A 12,646-nucleotide genomic window follows, 5' to 3' on the forward strand; every position below is an offset into this window, starting at 1 on the left:
ATAACTTTGATACTTTAGAGTTAAACATACACTAACGTACATACAGCACGGGGTCCACGATCTACCGCAGGTAGATTGCCAACCTGATAATGTACTGCTGCAAATCAGAATTTTATTACGGGCAACGGAAAAGTTAAGATTAATTTTGAAACCATACACCGAATATTAAATAACGAATTGAACAAAGTTTGAGTCACATATAGTTGGTACATTTAATGGGCAACGAAGTGCACGGGTTCAGCTGGTTATATTATAATACTCGGAAAGGTGGGCATGCCCATGTAAATGCATGAACTAGTTAAAAAGTTAATTTTTTTTTTAACTTTTTAACTTAACAAGCTAGTTTATTTTCTAATCATCTTATGAACTTAACTAGTTTAATTTACAGTTAAAATAACTTAGCTTTTTTCATTTGATTTTAAAAAAATCCATCAAGTTAAAAACATTTTGAAATTTATACGTTTATACGTAAATATTAATATATTATAAGTAAAAAATAAAAATATCCCAATACAAAAACACAAACATTTCTGTTCTTTATTTTGATAACATAATTTATGTATATTTATATATTTTATTAAGTTGTAAATTATATAGGTATTATGCGAGTTGCAATTATAAATTGATTAATAATTTTAAATTACAAATTGACAATTGTTAATATGTTTTAATGTAATATAACTTATAATACCTATATATGAAGGTCATGTATTCATCTTAACGTATTATGGCATTCAATTGCTATACGATATAAAAAAATATATTTGTTAAATTATTAATTTGAGATGAGTATAGTTTAAATTAGTAAAATAGTAAAGTAAAAGTAAAAGGGTATACAGTGTACATTATGAAAATAGTTCAATAAAATAATTTTTATAATTTATAAATTAGAAACTAGAAAAACACGTTCACTCTTTATGTGATTTACATACTAATTAAAAAAAATTGATTAACTTTTTTTTAACTGAGTTAAGTTTATATTTTTTTCTATAATCACTTTTAACTTATCGAGTTAAATTTATAATTTGTTAACTGTTAACTTTTGACTTATCGATCTTGTGTCCTCTTAACTTAACTTAAGTTAACTATTATCATTAATTTGCCCACCTTTGAATACTCGTATATTTATACCACAGACTTATGAAATTTGTGATTTATACACAGGTTACACGTATAATGTATATTTAAATTATAAATCTTCAATGATATTTTTTTGAATATCGCTATCGTATTGTTTTTAACGTTATTTAATCACGATATATCGAACAAAAATTATATGTATTGATATTCCGATTTATCGATACCTATCCCTATCCATTCACTATTCATGAAACGTTGATCACGAGTTAGGTATTCGTATCAGTAATTTAATATAAATCCTAAAATCCCCCACACAATTATTATAAGTACCTACTCGGGCACAATTTTTATAAGCTATATCTATAGGCATAGCCGTATAGTCCGGTATAGGCAAGGGCCAAATTTGGGCGAACGCAGGGGACTATCAGTCCCACGTGGAGTTTCAAGTACCCAAGTATTAAATTTTTAAATTAAAAAAAATAGCTCACATTACTATAATTTGTTTAAATATCTAATTTCAACCAAATTTAAAAATTTGAACTTAAACTGGCTATATAAAAAAATGTCATTAAATATTTTTTAGATTTTGTGTTAACAGTCTAGAAATTCGCTAGACTAAACCGGTGTGAAAAATAATGCACCGGGATGTTTGGACCATATCATTTACATGGTTCATTAATGCGGGATAATGTGGGATAATTTTAAACCGGTTAAGTCTAGCGAATTTCTTAACTATAAACAACCATAGAGCTACATAGAGCAACTTTTTATTACATGTTCGATTCTGGTAAATGTTTAGTTATAAAATTATTTGAACATTTTCTCGATTTTATATAAGTTTAATTAAACTTCAAATTCATATAAAAATGGAGCAAGTGGATTACGCTCTGCTGTACAGACGTACATGGTACAGTCAGGCTACAACTATTTATAAAAGTGGGTCACTGTATAATGGATGGTATTACGTTTGAATTCATTGATATTGTTATAATAATATAATATTATTGAAAACGAAAAACGATTTTGAGTGGGGACAGTTAGTCCTTTATCCCTTAAGATATTTATATTATATTTATATTGTTATTACTATTATCTATTAATACAGTGCCTGGTTAAGTTGGATTAGGTATTATTTGTTTATTATCATACTTGTATATATAGTAAATAATAATATATTTTAGAAGTTTCAAATATCCACAAATAATATTTTTAAAATATAACACAAAACTAAAATCTTTCTTCTTTGTTTAAATACCTATCTAATTTCGTCCAAATTTTAATTTTAATTTGAAAGTTTAATTAATATAATAAAATTACAAAAAATAACTAAAATTGTTATTCGTTATTATTTTGCAAAATCTTTATAATTTTATTTTTAATTTATGAAATCAAAGTTAAACTGTTGAATTTGTTTTCGAAGATGCGTAGTTCTGACAGACTGAAATTAGTGAGCTAGTAACATACGTTCATTTTCACCAAAATACTCACAGCCCGGATAGCTCAGTCGGTAGAGCATTAGGCTTTTAACCTAAGGGTCCAGGGTTCGAGTCCCTGTCCGGGCGAATTTTTTTTGTTTTTTTTCGGACGTTTTATATTTGGATACTATTTTATTAAATCATTTTTTAAGTGTCCAGTTAGTCCAGTTTCCAGTGTCCAATTCAAAATTTGTTTTTTTACAGGTATATTTACTATTAAAAAATTCTGAACGTAACAATGATGACGTGTTTCTTAATACCCAGGTATTATATCAGAAAAATAATAATACTTCAACCTCGAATCGTTCATATCACAATTTAAAAATATAATACAAAATACATAGTTACATTTATTTTAGAAGCGTTTAAAGTTAAAATGTTTACAACATTTATCAAAATCATGAAAGTTAAAAAGTAAAAATTCACACAATTTTTAATTTTATTTTCCGCTTAGAAACGTTTTATCCGGGCGAATCTTTTTTTGCAATTTTTTTTCTTTTCTTCAATAATCTGTTAGTAACTTTTTTTTATCTTTAAACACAGAAAGTTAATTTGATTTTAAACGTAAACTTTGTTTTATAAATTATACTTATATTTACATGTTATACGTCTTAATTAAAAAATATTATTACACATTTTTCAATTTCAGGTATAATAAAAATTGTTTTCATTCACTGCACCATTATTGTGCACACGCACGTGTGTTACAGAGAAGGTTGACATGCTATAATCGATCTTTGAAAATATTTCGTTGCTTATTATAAACATGAAGAAATTACGCGTGACGCATATAATTATAAATATTGAGATTGGAGACGTGTTTTTAAAGCCAAGTAGTATTTTGAATAAAATGTTCAGTTTTTATTTTCGAAGACGTCTCGTAAAAGGTTAGATAGGTTATTAGGTAGGTATATTGTTTATTATTATTACTACCAGTATAGTCGTAAAGCCAAATTTTTATTCATATCCGGACATTTATTATTATTGCGTAGCCACGTAGGTATAATAATCACTTTTAGACGGTTTTTATTTTTTATACAATTTGCATTTATTATTTATACTCAATCAGTCAAAAGTTTTCACGCAATGTGGCGAAGTATCTTTACAATGTGTTCATAGATCATAAGTATAATTTATAACTATAACAAGGTATACAGACATATAGTATACCCAATACCGTCATTGTACATTTATGGCTAGCTGTTAACTAAAATAATTTCTAAATTCTAAACAGTTAACAGCAGAAAAATATTTTATTTTGGAGTAAGAAATTAAAACTCTATATTGTCATTCAAAAAAGTATAAACTTAAAAAAAATATGAGGATAAAAAATATTTAAAGACTTAACCTTTTAATAAAAACGTGGTTTTTTAACAACTTGAAATAAACTATGTAAAAAAATATTTTCAAAAACCCTGATACTTTTAGAAAAAATTAGTGTTTCATGATAAAATTGTTGATTGTTATTTTTCAGGTCTTTCTGTTACACCCTGACCCTGCAATATTAGTGTATATAGCCACTGCTACTCTAATGGAATAATTTTTTTAAGGGACGGTGAACTTTTGAAGAGCCTTATAGATTCTAAATCTTCCCCTGATTTCTATCAGTTATCAATAATACATTAATACGTCAAATATGGAGATTAGTTTTAACTTATAACTTATTACTTATACTTGTTGTCAATTCTTTTAGAAATTGTAGGTACCTATACCTACTCTATAGAATAAATGTTGCTTATGCAAATTAAATATTGTTACAATTGTGTCAATTAAAAAATACGTGGACCGCTACATTTTCGGGCAGATCAGTCCGCAGTCTGCCTCTGCAGTGTTTATCTGAAGGAATTATATATTTTTTTTTATTATCTTCTATAATTTATAAGCTTGACTTTTTTAAAATTGTATATTCATATTAGACTATATTATATACAAACAAAGTTATTACAGACTCGAGAGATTTTACAACCACCCCTCGGCAACAATTAACAGAAGTACGGTATACCTACAATATTGTATATAATATTGGTTTCTGAGAAATAGTCACGGCGTTATACGGCCGAAAGGTAACCTTTCGGCTTTCACCCACGCATTGTTCACGCATCACATACTACGTAGACACGAAGTTATAGGTGAACGATTAGACCGTTATTAGTATATAAACATAAATTACATAATAATATATTTATAGTTAAATATAGGTACTATAAAAAATTGGTGAAATACTGAAATGTGAAACATCTATTGCAGTACGAGTCAAAAACAAATGAGTTATTACTTATTAGGGGTGGATCTGAGGAAGGGATAACTTCACGTAGCACTTATATATTCCGAAACTAGTGTCACAACACTCGTTATAACTATGTATACAAAAATGTATCATTCTATTTTTAATCATTAGTGGTCATCACTCATCACTGATTAATATACTTCAGTGATACACGAAAAAGAAGTTTGAGAACCGCTGGAATTTAATGTTATGAACATGCAAATATCCATTATTGGGCATTTTTATTTTAATGTGATTAAATTGAAATAGTGAATACTTTTTAAAATTATATAAAATAAATGAATGTCGAAGTATTTAAAAAAAAAAAATACTTTAAGAGTACCTAGTTAAAAAGTATTTAAATACTTTTATTCAAGTACATCACAAGACATAATATATTAAGACATCTCCTAAATGTACAAATACCACAATATTCTGTTTTTATACATGGATAAACACAGAGGTCAGAGATTATAAATAATATATGGTTAAAATAAGGCTGTAATCTAAAATTGTTAGTAAATATTGTTGACATAAATTGGTCATCATTTTAGACAGAAGACATTTAAGCAAGTGTTAAAAGTATTTGTGTTTATTGCATTATTCACTTAAATCTCAGACATGACAAGGTGAAAAAAAAATATGATCACTGAAGCATAGCCATGTCGGCAAACCACTAATTATTATACTAGGTAAACCATAGAATAAAGAACATATTAAACTGTGATAGTTATTATACTATCATTGACACAACTAGAAGAGGGGGATGGGGAGCTTAGCCTCTAATATTTCCATAGCCATCCCAAATGAAAAATAATGAATCTTTAAATTTTGTGTTTGATACTTTTAGTCCCACTCCCAAAATATAAGTTCTAGTTGCGCCTATAGTATAATACTATTATGTTATAAGTTGGTACTACAAAGGAATTAATTGAATACGAAAAAGAGAAAGAAAAAAAGCTTAGTATATTATCACAATTTAATCGTAAGTTAACAACACAACATATATAATAATATAATATAGTATTTTATATTCATTGGGTGTAACGCTGTTAATGAATGGTTTTTAGTGAACATAATCAATGTATTAAAATAATAATTATTACTATTATTATTATTATTATTATTATTATTACAAATATTAAAAAGTACCTGTTGTAAACAATAAACAATCTTTTTTTTTCAATCGGCATTTTCGTCAGTTTCTCTAAGACTATGGCTAAAAATTAATAAATATACATACATAAACATATTATTTATAATATATATTATATATATATATATAAAATAATAATAATGATAAAAAAAAAAAATAATAAATAAATAATAAAAAAATAAAATAAAAAAATAAAACTGAACAGAACAATTACCAACCGCACCGTTCTGATAGCTTTACATAATAATATATAATAATATATATTATCGTTTAGAGATGAAACAATATTTAACATGTAGAAATAATAATCAATGATTTATGTATATATAAATATACACATAAATTCAAAGGAAAGATGTAATAAAATAGTAGTAGTAGTAGTAATAGTTGTAGTTGTAATAAGACTAAACGACAAGAAAAATAGTAAAAATAGTTTTAAAAAAAGAAAAAAGGAAAAACATAAAAAATACTAATGTTTACAAATTGGCACAAATTGTTAACAAAACAGATCTTAGAATATAATCTTAAAATGAATAAAAATAAACTATTATACTAAATAAATAAATCAAGTTTAGTTGGTTACTAACATTATATATGAAGACGTTAAGCATTTATTTTTTTTGGTATTAATCATTTTTGGGAATAATATAATTTAATAATATTAAATAATAATAAATTGTGTTTTAACATATTTTTTTTAGTTTATTTGTTATTCTATTTTTTTTTTTTTTCATTTATTTTGATTAAAAATTATTATTGTGTGTTCTTTAATTTATAAGACTGACCGTTATAAAATATTTTACTCAATAACCATAACATACAAACACTCCGATGCAAATATTAAGGAGAAGTTGCGCGTGTAATGTTTAAACCTATACTTATATTCAATGTTTTTAATTAAGTAAAAACAAAAGACAAAGTTACAATGAAGCTCGTGAATACGCGCATTTTCACATATTTTGTACGAAGCAACGATAGTTCGATATGCGCAAAAATCATATCTCATAGACAATAAGATAAGACATAAGTAGATGGACACGTTTTAATATACAATTTAATATAACATTAATATAAATGATCAAACCTATTTTGTTCTTCAAAAAATAAATTATATCGAAAAAAACAATTATTTACCGAATGCTAATATAGCGCCATCGCCTAATATTAAAAACTGAATGAAAATCGTTGGTTTAGGCGATTTTATTTACCACAATATACATAAAATATGTAAATATTTAAAAGAAAAAAATTATTAAATTTTTTTTAATTTTCTTAAAAATGCATACACAAAAATACTATTGCAACACACTCACACAATATGTATATATAAATATATAGGTAAACCAGAACGCAACATGTGGTTTGAGTAAAAAATATCCAAATGTTAGTTATAATATTCTTAATAATACAATTTTAATAAATCACAACGGACGTACAGATTATAAAAAAAATCCTTAATAAGACAACAATTAATACAAATAGGGGTTGTAAATGCATACAAAATAATATTTCTTTTCAACAATACATAATTTTTTTTATTTCCGCGAGGATTAAAATTTAAATCATTATAGTATTATTTAATATATATTAATATTTATATAAATATATATTATATTAAAAGGTAGGTAGGTAGTAGATATTATTCGGCTATAATTACTTCTTACTCTTTAAACATTAATAACTACATGCTAGACAATAGCCGAAATAATTAAGACTTGTGTTAAACAAAAATTGTTAAGAAATCACGGGCGCTTGGTGTGTAGTAAGCGGCAGGACAACAACATAATATCGTACACCGTATAAGTCATACGGCGGGTATATATTATCCTAAATAATTATAATAATAATACAACTTAAACAAACAAACGACAACGACTGCCCGGGCCGGTGGCTCCGGTGTTACATCAAACGACTAGCGTCATGTCTTTTTTATTGGGATAGTTCACTTTTTTACCCTGCCACAAACTGTTGTGTATGGTAAACGCGTCGATGGTGACAGTCAGATGTTTGGTGTGCACTTGTGAAAAACACTTGCCGCCTGAATTGTACCTGTAAAAACCACGGGACAAAATTAATGCATTTTATTATAATAACGCCGTGCTTGTTTTTCGGGCTAACACAATTAATTTCCGGTTGACAATTACAACAGCGTATTACATAATTATTAATTGTAATTGGCATAATTTTTTCTAAGAAATAATGTATGCATAATGTAATGAAAAAAAAAATCATGGATTGTCAGTGCATCTTGTGGAGGGTTGCAGAAATCCCCTATATTTTCAAGCATAATAGGCCTACCTAGAGACAATTTCTAACCACAATACCAGGGGGTGGGGGGATCACATGGAAATTGACGCTGGTACATTTCAACTACAAAACAATATTAACCCACTCCTCTTACAACTATAACTTGCAAGTACGTTTCCTTCAGGCATACATTTGCTTTGTACTTGAGATCCGCTGGCTTTCTTGTTTCGTGTTTTGAAATATACATTTCTTAACCAGTTGTAAGACATCAATACATCATTATGCAGTATTGTAAATATACTTAATTTCAAGCACCTACTTGAAGTAAAATATTATAGTACATCACACTAGTATAGTTGTATATAATACCTTTTAAACACTTGTTTTATTCTTATAACATGAAGTTTAGATGACGATGTCAGGAAAACTTTACTTTAATAAATAAAAAAATTAAAACACTTGTTCAACTGTGACATTTGTATTATTGTAAATCTATTATATTCAGGGTTTTTTAAAATAAAAAAATATACCCACTCTGAATATATTAGAGTAAATTAATTTATTTGAGATTCGTTGCCGAACTCGGGAAGTGATTTTACAGAGCTTTTTTTTTCATACCTACCTAAATAAAATATTTTCTACAGTGTCAACAACTACACAGAGAACTATTCTAAACAAATAATATAATTTATTATTAATTAAATTTTTCCGATTCAACTCACTTGAAAAACCTATCAAACATGCGATCGGTGACTATCCGCGGACCGGTGCCGTAAAGTTTGGCAACCTCCTCGCTCTCTGGGTAGTACAGATATAACGCACGGAATTGGCAACCCGTGTCCCGGAACAATACCAGGAAGTGCCTAGCCTCGGACCGGTTGATCTCCTCGAGTACCCGCTTTTTGGCGTCCCGGTTCACTACGCCTGGGAACACACAATACTCGACTGCGTTCAATATGATACCGCGGTTGGACTTGGTCACTGGTTGTTTGTAGAGCCTGCAATGAAAACGGAATAAAACGGTTAGACTAGGTTAAGACAAGAATTGTATTTACCAGTATCTTTCACATTTCTTATATAGAATATAAAAAACTTATGTAAAAACTTATATAAAAACTTATGCTTACCTGGGACCACTGTAATCGCTACCACCACTCTCGCTCGCTGCGTCGTCAAATTTTCTACGGACAGGTAGAGACCCTGGGCCAGATGGCGATGCGGCTCTCCTTGGAGGTGTAGCACGTCCTAGCCCTGAATCCGTATCGCCACACCGGTACAGCATACTGTCTTGGTCGCAGCTCGAACCTCCTACAAATTAATATTTATAAAACATATTAATATTATAAAAGGTATATCATAGAATAACCGCATGACACAAGGGCGACGAAAAAGAAATGCATATACACATGTGTATAATAATATGTTATCGCCAAAGACGTAAATTAAAGAATTAATTAAGAGTTAATGCATTAACTAATCATGACTAATAAATAACAATATTTCTAATAGAATTTGACTATATACGATATTGACTACTAAAAAAAACTAATACTCATTATTTTCAGGCAATTATTTCCTAGGTAATTGCAGATAATTCTAGCTTTTTTTTAGCTATAATTGATAAAAATGCTTATTGAATTAGAAACGGATCTGTGTTGTAAAATCAATTTATCAAACCATACAAAAAATAACATACTTTCAGGTTCAGTAATATATCAAAGATGGAAGATCGTACAGTGTTACGCAAGATATAGCCATTAATCGAATAAATCATAGGTACATCAGCTATATAGTATTTACACACAATTTAAATAGTGATAACAAATAACTTATTTTTTAATAATATTTGTACACACGCACTATAGCACAAAATAGTACATTAGTACCTACTGACTACCTACATAGTCAATCAATTTTTCTGTGCACTGTGCAACGCACGTCATATCAATTTTTAACCCAAATTAAATATTTTGTTAAACAAATTATAAACATTTTCAACCAGTATTATACATAAAAGGAATTTCTTAGTCATGATTGTAAATGTAGTACCAAAACATTTGAAGCGATTATTTCAGTAACCCATTAAGTGCAAGTTTTAAGATTTCGGCGTATGATGGATTTCTGAAATCATTGCTTCTATATTGCATGTTAATACCTAGACCTAGATGATACTGGCTAGGCATTTATGTTATGATATAAGTATATAGACTAAATTACATCATTGACGATAACATAAATATTATATTAATTAATATTATAAGGATGCACATTTTTCGGCGAGTATTATACACAGAGTCAATTAATAGGTTCTTTAATTGTAAATTATAATCCAGAACCGTTATAATTATTTATTTTTTAGAACCTGAAGAACATAGGCAGGTAGGAGATGAAGAGTATAATATGAAACAATTGCCCTTTAATTGTTGTGATTAATATGCAGTAATTAGTCATTAAAGCTTGGATGTTATTGCACTCAAACTCAAAAATTATGCTGTTATTTATTTATTTATTTAATTTTTAATTACAACGAATAACTAATCATTCTGTAAGAATGTATAGAATTATGATGTATAAAATATAAACACATATTGCTATTTTGTTCTATTAATATTAGTTGAAATTATCTTTATACACAAAACAATTTTTGATATATTTTAAGATAGACTTGACCAGCGAACAAACATATTTAATAAAAAATGTATTTATAAAGCAGGCAAAATCCTAAAAATTGCACTACAACTAAATATTTTTATCATTGCTAACGATAAACATGTATAGCTTACTTAGCAACAATTAGGAGCATTAAAAAAAACATGCAAATGCAACAACATCTAAGACCTATTTGTTAGTGACATAATTTAACAATACCTAAAAAACGAAACAAAATTAAATCAATTATTGGGAACATGCTATTATACCATACATCCTAACCTACAAGTAAAGACATAACATTATATGATTATTAAATATTATTAAAAAAAAAAAAAATATGGTATTGTAAATATTTAACAAGATAAAGGCTTAACGAACTTCAAAATAAAAAAAATATGCAACCAATTATTAAACTAAAATAAAAATACTTTGCTTTCTAGTAAAATTATGTTTTAACGAATAAATATTTAATTGGCTTCATATATAAAAAAATATATATATCATTGATACACAAACATTTATTTCATACCTACATAAATTGTATAATATGAAAAAAATATGCATCCATTTATTAAACTAAAATAAAATACTTTGTTTTCTAGTAAAATTATGTTTTAACTAATAAATATTTAATTGGCTTTAAACATAAAAAAATATATATATCATTGGTACACCAAGATTTATTTTATACCTACATAAATTATATTTATTTTTTTATTTTTTAAAATCTTAAATTATTTGCAGTTTGTAGCCACATACCAAAAGTTACAAAACAATTAAAATAATGCAAAATAATAATTAGTATATGCATTACCTACTAAAAGAAAAATAATATCTGGAAAATGCATTACAAAATGTATTTAGCTTTATAACATCTTAAAATACACTTATAGTATAATAACATTGATTTACCAAAAATATACAAAACCATGAAGTTTTGAGCCATAGTTATGATCAAGAAAAACAAAAAAACATTATTGTAGTACCGACCGCCAGCTTAAGGAATGTGCAATTGGTCCACACCAAGCATTAAAATTAAGTGTATAATTAGGGACTTCCTTTTGAATAGGACGGCAAAATACCTAAAGCTACAGCAGTACCATTTTAATTTTAATCATTTATAGTTGGTTTGAAATTTAGTATTACAATCACAATCATATGATTATGTACTTGCAGATATATATATATATATATATATATATATATATATTACTGGTGTCTAATGATCATTATACATTTCAACAGTAATGGTAAAATAGTATTATTTGACAATATAAAGTACTTTTTAGATTCTGAGTGGAACGATGAATGTATTGATTTTACAATGATGTGTGTTTTTTTATTTTTTTATTTATTTTTTTATTTTTTTATTTTTTTATTTTTTTTTATTTTTTTTTGTGTCTGTGTACACGATAAGTAGTCAAAATAATGCTTCGATTTTCGACTTCAGTATCTCGTTCGATGGGAAAGTGAATATCGTTGGTGCATTGGGGAGGTCAAAATTTAAATTTCCCAGTGGTTTTCAAAAGCGCCGGGAAAAACAAGAGAAAAATTAAGGAAAAACGGGAATTTTTACGCAAAATCGATTTTTCACAAAATTGAATTTGGTTTTTGGTGTAACTTTAAAAAAAATTACCGTAGATACATGAAATTTTGACTGATTGTTTATCTTAGCATCTTCTATACACCATAACATTTTCAAAATATTTTGATGTATTTTGAGCTCTTTACGGACATTTTTATTTTCCATTTTTTTTTAGTTTTTTTTCT

At 27.0% G+C, this 12,646-nt stretch overlaps 1 protein-coding gene and 1 non-coding gene across 2 annotated transcripts in view; one reads left to right on the forward strand and one right to left on the reverse strand.

The window, feature by feature from the left end:
* The first annotated feature begins 2,569 nt into the window (after positions 1–2,569).
* Positions 2,570–2,642, forward strand: TRNAK-UUU. Its single transcript has one exon. It is a non-coding gene; the product is annotated as a tRNA-Lys (tRNA).
* A 4,968-nt stretch (positions 2,643–7,610) lies between these two features.
* Positions 7,611–12,646, reverse strand: part of LOC100575745 (patronin) — a 6,168-nt gene continuing 1,132 nt past the window's right edge. Inside the window, exons 2-4 of the mRNA XM_003247376.3 lie at positions 9,352–9,532; positions 8,947–9,222; positions 7,611–8,026 (exon numbers count right to left, since the gene is read on the reverse strand). Of these exons, the coding sequence (XP_003247424.1) occupies positions 7,882–8,026; positions 8,947–9,222; positions 9,352–9,532 (602 nt within the window). The 3' untranslated portion in view covers positions 7,611–7,881. The remainder of the gene's footprint in view (positions 8,027–8,946; positions 9,223–9,351; positions 9,533–12,646) is intronic.

This window comes from Acyrthosiphon pisum, chromosome X, assembly GCF_005508785.2.
Source record: "Acyrthosiphon pisum isolate AL4f chromosome X, pea_aphid_22Mar2018_4r6ur, whole genome shotgun sequence".
Lineage (NCBI taxonomy): Eukaryota > Metazoa > Arthropoda > Insecta > Hemiptera > Aphididae > Acyrthosiphon > Acyrthosiphon pisum.